This window comes from Humulus lupulus, chromosome 6, assembly GCF_963169125.1.
Source record: "Humulus lupulus chromosome 6, drHumLupu1.1, whole genome shotgun sequence".
NCBI lineage: Eukaryota > Viridiplantae > Streptophyta > Magnoliopsida > Rosales > Cannabaceae > Humulus > Humulus lupulus.
The window spans coordinates 200,435,020-200,448,230 of record NC_084798.1 but is presented as its reverse complement, the minus strand read 5'-3'; the positions used below and the strand labels follow the sequence as shown (position 1 = coordinate 200,448,230).

Genomic DNA, 13,211 nt, shown 5'->3' with positions numbered 1-13,211 from the left:
ACTAATTGGGTTGGAATATTATTATTGGCACAAGTTAGCATTCAAACTCTAATTATTTTAATTTAAAATAAAATATATAAATTTGTTATTCAATTGCACTAATTAAGACAGGGTGGTGTTGGCACATCACACAGGTACCTTTAATCAATGCTCAAAATAAAAATAATAAAAAAAAAGACCGGACCTTCTTCTTTCCTAAAACATTTTCTCTAGTCTTTTTATTCTTTTCCACGTCACGGGCTTATCTCTTCAAAACAGCAGGAAAGGAAAAAACAAAGAATTTAATGACAACATTCACCAAATCTCGAAACTCGCAATTCACATGGCACACGGGCAACATAAGCGCGTGCAAAAACATCACCACTCCTACTTTAAAACTCAACAAGAAATTGCTACTTCACACAGACGCACACTCTCCTCATTCAAGTCATTCTTCATCCAATCTAAGAAACACTCCCTCCCTAATCTTCGAATGCCCTAACCCTTCAATCTCTCTCCCTCACTCTCTGCAATTTCCATGGAGTTTAAATTTCGCGCCGTGGATGATCGGCCTCCGCCGCCGCCGCCGTTCTTCAACTCCTCCGCGCAACCATACTCAGGTTTGTGTTAGCTAAGAATCCGACCTTTTTTTATTTTTTATTTCGAACCATGACCTTGTAGTATTTCGTCAGTTTCGTATGGAACAATTTTTTGTCAAGTTTTCTAGATTTTATTTGTCATTTTCCCTTACTTTCTCGTCAACCAAACAGGTCAACATTTTTCACCGTCGACAAATTTCACTCGCTCGACCCTACCCAACCGTTCGTATGGTTCTCCGTTTGGAGATTTCAGGCATTACCGGGGCCCAACTCGTAACCCGGTCGATATTAGGGGACTGAATACCATGCTTGAGTTCGGGAGGTCGCGTGTAAGGGAGGAGATTATCTTATCTGAAATCGCAAGGCGGCGAGAACTCGAGATGGAGGTGCGTCGGGATATTATGTTGCTGGAGCGACAAATCGGCATGCAAAGAGAGACCACCTCTGAAGGTTTGGTTCGATGGGGCGGAACACAGAACGGTAACCCCAGGCTTCCAATGATGGACTCGTTCGATGAGCGCTTAGCATTATCTTCTCGTTCCGCTTCCACTGCATTTGGTGCACTCCCCTTGGCTCACCCTCTCGACAACATTGCCTTAAAGCTCAATACTTCTTCAGTGGACAAGGATAAATTGATCGTTCTGGTTAGTCTATTTGTTTTTCTTTTCTATGTTTCTTTTATGTTCTCTTTGCTTGTTTGTTTGAAAATATATATGATTGCTTCCATTGTAATAAGATTTCTTAATCAGTTCCATTTATAAAACGCATGCATGTATAGTTCTATATCGACTCTTGAAACATTCTTTTGGCCTTCTCATTATACTTTTGATTTCTTAGAAGTGATGATATTTCCCTGAAATCATGTAGCTCAGGTAGATTGGAAAAGGTTTGTGAGAAACAAAAACTTGTGATCGGATATGGGAAAGTGACAGCTGACTAGGTAGAGCCAAAAATGTTGTGGAAGAAAATTTGAAATATACAAGTTTTAGAAGATGACAGAGTATTCAAGATTATCCGTAGCTTCTTGTTTTCTTTGTTAGTATTGGTTAATTAGGTTAAAAGTATTCGAATGCAGAATTTGCAGGTAGACATATTAGTAAAGGAGGCTAACTTACTTCATTAACACTATAAAGTGAATTCTATTAAAATACCGTACAGTAGAAATTGTAATGGTGTCTTTGGATAGAAAGGTGGACTGATAGGATTGGAAGGAAGGATTGTGGAAAGAGAAGGATGGATTTGTTTTGGTGGGAGGGATGGGTTTGGGCCAGGGGAGGGTATGGCGAGACTAACTTCTGTCTTCAATAGATCTTTTTATAATAAGCAAACAAGCAATGTTGATCTTGAATCTTGAGATACAATAGGATTCTTGTATTATTTAGATTGTTGTCTATGCATGTGGTAGTCATACTTGCGGATAGGCATTTTGAAAGTCATTCTTAAAGTGCCAACCGAGTTGTTGGTCTGACTCATTATTTCTTGGTTCACAGTATAGCGCCTTTTGTTTGGTATGAATTTATGATGGATGGTCACCGTCATTCTGATCTAGCCACAAAATCCTCCTAAATTATGCGGCTCTCTTAATTATTGAGAATTAGATTTGTCTTTGTGAATCTATGAGAGAGGGCGATATAGAGCGGCATCCATCTTGTGTCTGTCCTTAATAGAAAATGTTTGTATGCCACAACTCGTTGAATTTGATTCATGTGATTTGCAATTGACATTCTATATTTAATATTGTTACTACCTATGACACACCCACCATATCAACAAAAATAAAATACTTGACAGGATGCCATCCTAGTCAATTTTCATGACATGACTAATGCTTTGCTTTGAACATGAGTCATGAGTCATGATTTAGCATTGCCAATTGAGGTTCACTAAGTGGTTGGTTGGTTATGTGAGGGTGGTTTGAGATTCAAGATCTAAAAACTTTTTTATAAGATACGATTATAAGGGGGCGTTGGACCTAGCCTAACATACCGTAGGTTGTGTTGGTCCTGTTCAAATAGTGACTTGATGGGAGATTAAGTCATCTCTGATTGACAATGTTATTAATACAAAGTATTGAGGCATTTTATGGTGGTGTACGTGTTTTATGCTCTATTAGTAGTTAAGAATTTAGATTTAAAATATGTCTTTTTTTCTTTAAAAATAGGGATATTTTTTTAATTGGGGTTCTAAGCCCATACCTCGATTGTCGATGTGATGTTCCTACGGGAAAGGCTATGCTAGGGCGTGTGGTCGACGCGTTGGGAGTACTATTGAAGGAAGAAGGGCTCTAAGCAATCACGAGCGAAGACTTGTTGAAGCGAAAGCCCCTAGGATTATTGAACGTAAATATGTGCACGAGCCTATGCAAACAAGGTTAAAAGCGATAGATAGCCTGGTTCCTATAGGTCGTGGTCAACGAGAACTTATAATCGGGGACCAACAAACTTGAAAAACAGCTATAGCTATAGATAGTTAAACCCCAACCTTGGGTGTGACATTGGGAAAGATTAGGCACAAGCCAACTTAGAGCCATAAGGAGCTGAGGTTGAGCCTAGGACCTCCACCACAAAATAATTTCATATTTAAAAGCGATGCTTGTTTAGTGGGATTTTTTTTCCTATCCATGAGAGAACTATTTTTAATTATGAATTAATTCTAATAATTTATAATTCATTTTGTAAATTATAAACAATTAATACAGAATGTTTACTATTATTAAAATTTGGTCCAACATTTAATATTTTGAAAACATATTTAGTATTTGTACTTGACTTCTAACCTATTATTTTGTTTTAAAAAAAGTATTTGTTTAATTTTTAATTTTAATTCTATTTTTCATAGTTACCTATTTCTTAATTTTCTATTTTCTATATAGGAAAATTATTTATTGTATTTATATTTTCTAGATGGATAATTTACTTTAATTGCATCGAATGGATTGAGTCTTGCATAGAATGGACGTAGAATATGATCCAATTTGGAACAGTTTAGGGTTTAGGGTTTACTAGTCTGGAACTTGATTCGATTAATTTGATGCCAGTATGGGTCCATTCGATGCAATGCACAATCCATTTGATGTCAAACTCAATCCCAAACTGGGTTCTTATTCGATGGATCTAGTATGGAATCGAACGGATCCAGCCTGAAATCGAATAAGACCTAGTCTTGCATCGAATGGATCCAGTCTGACATCGAATAAGATCCAGTTTGGCATCAAATGGATCTAGTCTGCATTGAATAAGAACTAGTCTGGTAACTAATGGATGCAGTCAGGCATCAAATCGATCTGCTCTGACATAGAATAAGATCCATTTTGGCATCGAATGGATCCAGTATGCATCATACAAGCATCATCTCTACCCAGTCTATTTTGCTAGACTCAGACCAAACAAACACGAGGAAGTAAGAAGACTTAAGAACTTCATCAATTACGGAAAGCACCAACACTGAGACCCCCCTCTCAAGTAAATCTTCTTGCTACGAAGGCAGCTCTCTCAAAGTATCAGTCTAGGTCATAAGGAGCCAACTCCTTGAATCTTGTAGTCTCGACAAGATCAGCGTACTTTGGAAGCTCAAGGGCCGCTTATTGTGGATCCGAAATACATGTTGAAATCATACCAATTAAACTCAAGATTAAAATAGAGAATTTTTCATAAACATAAGTAAAATATAAAATAATTAGAAAAATACCCTAGTAAATTTGATTTACAAAAATACATTTCTACATCATCAAAAAATAACTGATTGCAAAGATAATATACTTGAAATATAAATAAATAAAATCTTGAAATCCTGGATTTTCTTTTTTCTGGATTTTTAAAAGTAACATTACCAATACGTTATTATTTTTTTATAAAAAAAAATTCATTTTTAAATTATATTATTTCAAATTATTTTAGATATATTTTGGTTATCATATAATATAAAAAAAAATACTCCTATAATTCACAAGTTACCATAAATAGCTTAGTAGCAAAAGATACTATTTAGTATACTAAATTATAATACACTTTTAGTCACCTCTAATATTTAGATGTGAATTATATATAAACATTTTTTTTAAAAGTCACTTTGAAATCATATTTAACATCTTTATTTATAGTATACTACATAGTAACTTTTACATGTAAAATAAAAGTACATTGTTTTTTGGTCACTCTTGTAATTTATATTTTTTTTTGGTCACTTTTGTAATTTAAATGTGGATAATAGTAGTGGCTCATTAGTTTTTTTTTTTTTTTTTTTATAATTTTGACTACTTTCTGGATAACCAAAAATTTTATTTTGTGTTTTGCCAAAATAAAGAACAACCAAATATTATGAAGAAAAAAATATTAGTGGAATTTATGTTCTCAATAAATATATAATTATTATTGATAATTAATAAATAACATATATATATTGATGTATAATTATCATTGTATAATTAATCAAAGTTAAAAAATGATTTCAAATTATTATATATAAAAGGTCATTGTTGTGATGAGTTAAATCACCTCTGTTGGTCATCTGGCATGCATGTAGCACTTTCAATCAAGTTTTTAAAATATGTTAATTTCTATATATAAAGTGATAGAGATTAGACAGTATATACTTCATAATCAATTAATGGTGAAGAAAAATTTATGCATTACCACCATTAATCTATGCGATCAAATTAATTATTTTTAAAACGGTATTGGGACTTGATATCCGATATGTACATAAATAATTTATGATATGTTAAAATTGTAAATAAGTTCTAAAAACTAGCACTAGGTGTAAATATTCCATTTAAATATTATAAAACTTAAGCTTGTAAAATGGATCAAATGACAAAATATTCAAAATAATTACTAGTAGAAAAAATATGAGAAAAAAAAATTACAAATAAAACTGTATCCGACAACATGTTGTGTTATTCATTAATACGTACAAAGCTATATTTGGATTTAGTTTGATTTTCATTTTTCTTTATTGGGAGATTAGTTTTGATCAGAGATAAACGCCTATTATTCCTCTTCATTAATTTTGTACGTATTAATAAAGTATAAAACATGATACTCTCATATTTTTAGGAAAAGAGGGCACGGTTTCTGTTTTAGGAAAAAAAATTTACTCTCAAATTTTTCCTATTTCTTGAACTTTCTTACATTTTTGTAATTATAAGCATGCGTTTTTTAATATTTTACAACCTTGACATCGAACAAGACTTACTCAAGGAACCACACACCATGTTTAACTTTTTTTAGCATACATAAATTTATAATAATTGACTATTAGACATTTATATTTGTGAAAATATGTCGAATATAATGTGGAGTTTTCTAAGTATAATTAAAGTGATTAATTAATTGTGTATCTAGAAAATATAAATATAATATATTTTAAAATATATATAATAAATAATATTTTTATTTTAAAAAAACAAACAAATTAATAAATAGGTAATTATGAATAACAAAATTAATTAATTAAAAAATATTAAAATAATATGTTTGGTATTGAAATATTAAAATAATAACAAAATTACTTATTGAAAGTAACTATGTTTTCACAATATTAAATGTTGTAACAAATTTCAATAATAATAAATATTAGAATTGAATTATACATAGACTGGCCTGGTGTACCTAACTACACACTAAATTTACTAATTAAATAATTAATGTGGCCATTTACTAAAAAATGTTTTGAAAATAGTGCAGTGAACATAATAAAGAGACCATTTTGCCAAAAACCCCTTGTTTATATCACTAGAACTTGAATACGCACTCACTCAATAGAACTAGCCTTGATTTTATCCTCAATACATTTTCACAATCAGAAGTTCTTTAGCCTTGAGACAAATGACAAATGCTTGTGTTATGGATGTCAATGATATATTTTCACTCCATTCATTAGTTCATTAACATGTTGTATCAAATTTTTTTTTTTTAATTTTGAAGAACTTGGTTGTAGTCGGGGCTGACCGAAGCTATGGGTGAGTGGTGCTTATGTCCAAAGCCTCCTTGAGTAAAGAGGATTTTAAAATTTTATTTTCTACAATTTCTTTTAAACATTTTCACACATGATACATTAGTCTTCTATATTTTTATTTTCATGGTAATTCTTTAACCTAATAGAAAAGCTTGTGAAACTAATTAATTCTCACCTGCTAGAGTGAAAATATAAATTTTATAATTTCTATTATGATAATTTTTCTAAAATTAACTTCATTGATGCCTATACATAGCATTGATTTTATTTAAAATAAACTTACTAGACTTTGATAAGTAATTTTACGTCCCAAAATATAAGCAAAAAAAATAAATTTAATGTTGCATATTTTTACGGAATTGTTTTATTATGCTATTTTATAGTTTTAAGTTTGGTTATTTTAGTGTAATAGAAACTTCAACAACTTTTTACTAACAAATGTCATGCACAATATTGAATGACTCAACCAGTACCTTGAAAAGGATTGATTCTTTTACTTTTGCATTTCTTTTTTTTCCTTATATTTTTTTTAAATGATATTTTATGCTTAAGGCACACTTTGGGATGAGTGCTTTGTTGCTCAATCCCAGATTCAGTTCTATATTTGTTCTTTAGGAAAGGTCCAGTGGTTATGTTGAAGGCTAGTAGGTACACTGGACAAGTCTAAGCGTGGAGGGTTTTAACTGTATTCATCACGTTGCTAATGACACATATCTTGCTTTTTAATTTGTTTTAGTAATCTCTTGCAGGCTAAGCCTAACCCAAATGATTTTGGGGCAAAGAGGAAAGCTACGACAACACCCACATTGGACGATATTGAGGAACATCCATTTGGGTTGAAAAAGAAACCTAGGGAGGAATGGAGTTGTGCTTTGTGCCATGTAACTGCAACAAACGAGAAAGGTTTGAATGAACATCTACAATGTAAGAAGCACAAGGTCAGGGAAGCGGGACTTTTATCTCAGCAGACTGGCAAAAGCTCTATCAATGTGCCATCGAAGAAGAAAACTGGTAATCCATTGAAGCCATCTATAAAGTGTACTAAGACTTGCAGTGCTTTAGAAGTGAAGGCTGAAGTAGAAGAGAAACCCCTTGGAGTTGGACAAAATGAAACTGTAAAGGATTCAAAATCTACACTGGAGCTGCCAATCCCCACATTGGACGATAACAAGGAACATCCATTTGGTTTGAAAAAGAAACCTAAGGAGGAATGGAGTTGTGCTTTGTGCCATGTAACTGCAACAAGCGAGAAAGGTTTGAATGAACATCTACATGGTAAGAAGCACAAGGTCAGGGAAGCGGGACTTTTATCTCAGAAGATTGGCAAAAGCTCTATCAATGTGCCATCGCAGAAGAAAACTGGTAATCCATCGATGAAGTGTACTGAGACTAGCAGTGCTTTAGAAGTGAAGGCTGAAGTAGAAGAGAAACCCCTTGGAGTTGGACAAAATGAAACGGCAAAGGATTCGAAATCTACACTGGAGCTGCCAATCCCCGAAGATGAAAATGGTGGCAAATTGAACAAGACAATGCGAACTGACAAAAAGGTGAAGAGGAAAAAGAGTGAGCCAAAGATATACAAGTTCTGGTGTGAAATGTGTCAAGTTGGTTGTCAGTCTTCAAAAGTGATGAATGATCATAAGCGAGGGAAGAAGCACAAGAATAGGTTTGGTTTTTCTAAACCTATGAAAAGTGATGTAACTGATTTGACAACTAATATCTTATCGGAGACATTAGTTTGAATGCAGGACCAAAGTTTGGAAAATCAAGCAAAGGAAATGCCGGTAGTCCCAAAAGTGGAAAATGATGTCTCAAATACAGATAAATGAAATGGAATTCCAGAGGCTTAGTAAGCTAATTGGGCAAAGTGTTAATGTGGTGTAGAAAAAAGTTGACTGTCTGTAAATGAAGGTACTGATTGCTCCTCCTTGTGTAATTAGTTTAGTGCTGGGGTTTGCGTTAGTTTCTCTCCAGAATTGAGCTTGTGGGACCATTAATCAAGCCTCCTTTATTTTCATGTCTCAATTTTAATATTCAGATGGAGATAGTCTTTTAAAATTGAGTTTGGAAGATGACCCATGTTGGAGAAACCGAAGAATAGTTTTCCAAATTGAATTTAGAATCCCATACAGTTATGCTGTAATTATATATGAAGGCACTTGGATTTAGAGCAACTATAGAAAATTTATCTAGATTTGTGATTTCCAGACTTGAAATCGACCTAAGCAAAAGAAAGGTTGTGACTGAGGTTTCAGCAATGAAGCTAGTTGGTAATTGGCAAAAAATGTGACAATTATATTGGGATTCTTAAAACAAACTTTGTCAAGAGGGTATCTAATCACTGGTTTTCATCAGTAAATGGGTGACAAGCCACCCACATTTAATAAGTATTCCGATTTAAATATTGGATAAATCTGTTACAGAAAAAGTGTCATTAGTTAGGTTATGCCGCCGGCTCTTCTAATAGGTGCATAGATTAGAATGGTTCAATTACCCTTGTCCAGCAAAATATTTATTTACTTTGAAAGAAAGAATTGTCCTAAAAAAACAAAAAGTGAGGAGACAAGACAAGAATTGTTCATAATCTTCAATTACCCTTGTCCAACAAAAGAAACTACATATAAAAAATGAAGCTAGATTGAACGAATCACAATAAACATTGAAAAAGGATCTAAAATCGGGAAATTACCATATATTTGATTTGGTAAAACTTGGGAAAAGCATTGTTTCCCACTAGAAAGTTTCAATTTGAATGTTTGTAGTGGTACAAGCGTGAGTGGATTCCCAAAAGTAACTTTTCTACTTTGTCAAGTTCTTTTAAACAAAACTCAAAAAAAGGCAGAAAAAGAATAGCACCACAAAACGTTTATCATGACTTATGAATGGTCAACCTGACATAGACTTGAACGACTTCCAAGCAAGGGCCAGGAATATGAGAGAAGACTATTCTATTCTATTCAATATTTCTAAATCAATCAAGGCGGCTGACTGACTGACTATAAGGGAATCAATCAAGAAGCCAAAGAAGAAAACAAGCAAAATTTGGTATATATCACAAACCATTTCCAATGGTGCAAGGATTGCAAAGATTCCAAAATCCCTTTCTTAGATAATTTCAGCAAAGGCAGTCTCAAAAACCATAATAACTACACGTTCCTCCCCACCCCAAATGAAAAGGAAAAAAAAAAATACTTAATCTGATTCCTTAGCATCAATTCCACCACTTCATCTATACACATCCACTATATGCAACTATTTTTCAAACTTTACAAAAAGAAGGAGAACTAGATAAGTAAAGAAAAAGTAAGAATGATAGTTAAGCATGGAATAGAGTTATAAGACAAGGCAACACTTTCCAACCCCATCAAACTATATTTTGATCCAACAAAATCAAACCCTTAAAGCCACCTGATCTTGCCAAGTGATCTTCCTCTTTCCTGCTCGGTTAGATCCATTGCCAATGTTCCTACAAACTAGTAACTTCATATCGTTGTGCTGCTCCTCGTTAGCGATTTTAAGGAGACCTTTCTTCGGTTCTTCTCTTCTAAACGGCTCAACATTTGCCTGAAATTCTTCCTCCTCACCCTTCGAAAAAGTTAAGTCAAACAACACATTAGCTCCAATCAACACAAAAATCTGTACGAGTCTGAATCTTAAATGAACAGAACAATTTCTAATAGCTTACCGAAATTTGGTTTAAGTCAAAGATTGGGGTGTTCTTCCTCTTGGAAGCTTCTTTTCCACTATGAATTCTTTCCTGCTGATTCAAGTCAAAAGTTGGTCTGAAATTCGGCACACTAGCCTCTTTTCCACCGAGGTTCTTCACTTTCTGATTCAAGTCCAAAACTGGAGCAGATTTTTGCAAAGGGGATTCCATTCCACTGTGATTCATTTCCTTTTGGTTCAAGTCTAGCGGTATTGCAGGGTACCGGAAAGATGATTCCTTTTTGTTTTTGCTATACTTTTTTCCCTTGGTCACATTGGTACTTCGGATGTCATGATGTTGCAACTGGGGTTGATCCCTTTGAATTTGGTGGCTGTTCATAGGCTGCTTCTCATTCAAGTACTTGTACCTTCGCCTCAAAAATCTGTAACCCCATATACAAGTTCAACCTCAATTACTTATATTGAAACTTAATTGCATATCAAATCAAACCCTAAGTTTGAGGAGCCATACCTGACTTCAGCCAAAAGGGTCAACTTTCTCTGTTGCATATGCTTCAATCTCTTCTTAGTGACCTCGGTTTCCTGATAAAAGAAAAACACATGAACTCACTTTGATCTATCACCTTATATCTATGACTAGCTTAAGAAAATAGAAGTTTCATGGACAAATAAATAACTATCATCAATTCAGAATTAACTAGGTAAACATGTAGAAGTAGTAGTACATGAAAGAAAATACTTGAGAAAGGGTATACAAAATATGGTTGTGAAAATTTTGGCCCTCTTCAGAGAAACTACATAAAAATTTCAGTAGAGAGATTGAACGCAAACAGCTTCTTAACTTTCTTAAAAGGGTTGGTTAACAAGAATCATACACATCTCAATTCTCAATATCTCATAAACTCATACACCAACACAAGGAGAAATCAAACCACTATCATAGTCATCAAAGAAAACTTTACAGAGATTAGAAGGGGGGAAATGGTTTTAAAACGAGATAGAAAGAAATCCCAATTTAAATGAGCCTAACAATAATATAGAAATCATTTTCCTTTCCTTTCCAACATGATATAAATATATAGAGAGAAAAAAAACAACAAAAAAACCAAACCATGACAGGAAACTAAATAGAAGTTACATGGTTCAGAAAAGTTTAGGCAAAAATCTCCAACATCTCTGACACTCAAATAACCCAAGTATTAGATCATAATGATCAATTTCCCTCAATCACAACCACAAGGGTGAACAAAACCCCATAACTAGTGAACAAGGAATTATTAAACCCATCAATGAAAATCCAAACCAAAATTCCTTTCCCTATTGAATCTAACAAGAACCAATAAAACCCAATATTTAGAAAACTATAAATTACTTAAAACCACCAATAATAACCAAAACCTAACAACAGATCTAACTATTGAAACAAAATCAGATCTAATGAAAACCAAAGCAACCCATGAAAGAAAATTACCTTCTCCAACTCTTGATAGTCTTGCATAAGACTTTGATGCTTAAACCTAGTCCGAGCATCCTCATAGACAGGGTAGAGAGGAGTCTCCATGGCTGCAACCCCTTTCATCTTCTTCTTCATCATTGTGTAAAGTAGAAATAGAATAACCCAGAAACCTAAAGCCAGAAATTACAGAGAGGAAGAAAGAAAGAACACAAGGAAAAGAGAAAAGAGAAGAAAGAGAGAGATGGGCAAGAAAAGAAAAATTGAGAGAGACGAAGAGGTAGAGAGAGATAGAGAAAGAGCAAAACAAAGAGAGATAGAGAAAGAAAGAGAGAGAGAATAGAGGGGTAACAAAGAAGAAATAGGAAGTTAGAAAAGAGAATGGGAAGGAGGGAGAAGGTTCTTGCTTTCCTGTTTTCTCTGTGAAACTCTGACCAAGACAACAAAAACCCAAAAAAGCCCACATAGCTCGGTGAAAAATAATGCTCTTTTGAAAGACAGTGATGAAGATGGGATTTTTTGGGGGGTTGCAGAAGGGTATTTGTGGCAAACATGTTTTTACACAAGAGAGAGAGTTTTATGTGAGGTGGGTTTGGTTGGAGGACATTTGAAGACACATACATACATCTATATCTATCTTCTCTTTCCCATTCATTCTTTCTTTCTTTCTTTTTGGTTTTTCCTTCTTACATAAATTTTGGTCCAGCTGGGCCATTGAAGAGAGAGAAAGAAAGAAAGATAGAGAGAGATGGAGAGAAAGAGAGTTTGGTGGCGTTGTGGACTCTTCCTTTGTTTTTGATGGAGAGTTTGTATGCGTGGAACTTCTACGCTTCTTCTCTCTTTGGATCAAAGTTTCTTTTTTTCTTTTATTTTTCTTTCTGAAAGGAGAGAGAAAGACAGACCTTGTTTTAGAGAGAGATAGTAATAACTAAAATGAGCTGGAGTGTGGGAGAAATGAAAATAATAATAAAAAATGAAAATAAAAATGGAACCTTTAAAGGAGGAGATAAAATGGGGAGTTTTTCTTTCTTTCTAGATGTGCTGTTGCAGTTATTGGATGTGTACCTTAACTTTAGGCTTTGTGCCCTTTGAGGGGGCTGAGATGGTGAACTGGTGTGTTTAGTCTTGTGAATGAATATGAATATTATTATGGGAAAGATAAAAGCTTTTTTTTTTCATTATACCAGGTCAATTTCATATCTATTTACCAAAATACCCTCCTTTGTCATTTCTTGGCTTTTCCTTTAATTCCAAGCCATGCTTTTTTCAACTCCACTCTCCTCAGTTTTTTTTCCTCTTTCTTTTTTCACATTCACCCCTCCATGACCATGTCCATCCATCCACACTATACATGACTCAAAATCCATCTGGCTTCCAGCCAAAATTCTAATCAAGATGCTGTCTTGCTTTCTTCCTTCTTCTGTTTGCTTTTACAAAAGTCCAAAATTGTATGAACATTTTTCCTCTGTACTGAGGGTAAAATGGTAAATTAAAGTCAAAACACTGCCATTGAATTGAATGAAAGAGAAGAGGTGCCCTAACACCTACTACTAATAACT

General features: G+C 33.8%; 2 protein-coding genes across 4 annotated transcripts; one reads left to right on the top strand and one right to left on the bottom strand.

Moving 5' to 3' along the window:
• The first annotated feature begins 314 nt into the window (after positions 1 to 314).
• Positions 315 to 8,734, top strand: LOC133782965 (uncharacterized). 3 transcript variants are annotated; one of them, XM_062222459.1, is made up of 4 exons: positions 315 to 599; positions 750 to 1,222; positions 7,283 to 8,199; positions 8,282 to 8,734. In XM_062222459.1, the coding sequence occupies exons 1-4, from the start codon at positions 518 to 520 to the stop codon at positions 8,319 to 8,321; spliced, it is 1,512 nt and encodes a 503-aa protein (XP_062078443.1). In that variant the 5' UTR covers positions 315 to 517; the 3' UTR covers positions 8,322 to 8,734. The 3 variants fall into 3 exon arrangements, with proteins under 3 accessions (XP_062078443.1, XP_062078442.1, XP_062078441.1); XM_062222458.1 differs by having other exon boundaries at positions 8,271 to 8,734; XM_062222457.1 differs by having other exon boundaries at positions 316 to 599; positions 7,283 to 8,734.
• Positions 8,735 to 9,561: 827 nt separating this feature from the next.
• On the bottom strand, positions 9,562 to 12,560 carry LOC133782967 (uncharacterized). The gene is made up of 4 exons (XM_062222460.1): positions 11,671 to 12,560; positions 10,711 to 10,781; positions 10,219 to 10,621; positions 9,562 to 10,118 (listed from the first exon to the last, which is right to left on the bottom strand). The coding sequence occupies exons 1-4, from the start codon at positions 11,791 to 11,793 to the stop codon at positions 9,924 to 9,926; spliced, it is 792 nt and encodes a 263-aa protein (XP_062078444.1). The 5' UTR covers positions 11,794 to 12,560; the 3' UTR covers positions 9,562 to 9,923.
• Positions 12,561 to 13,211: the final 651 nt, after the last annotated feature.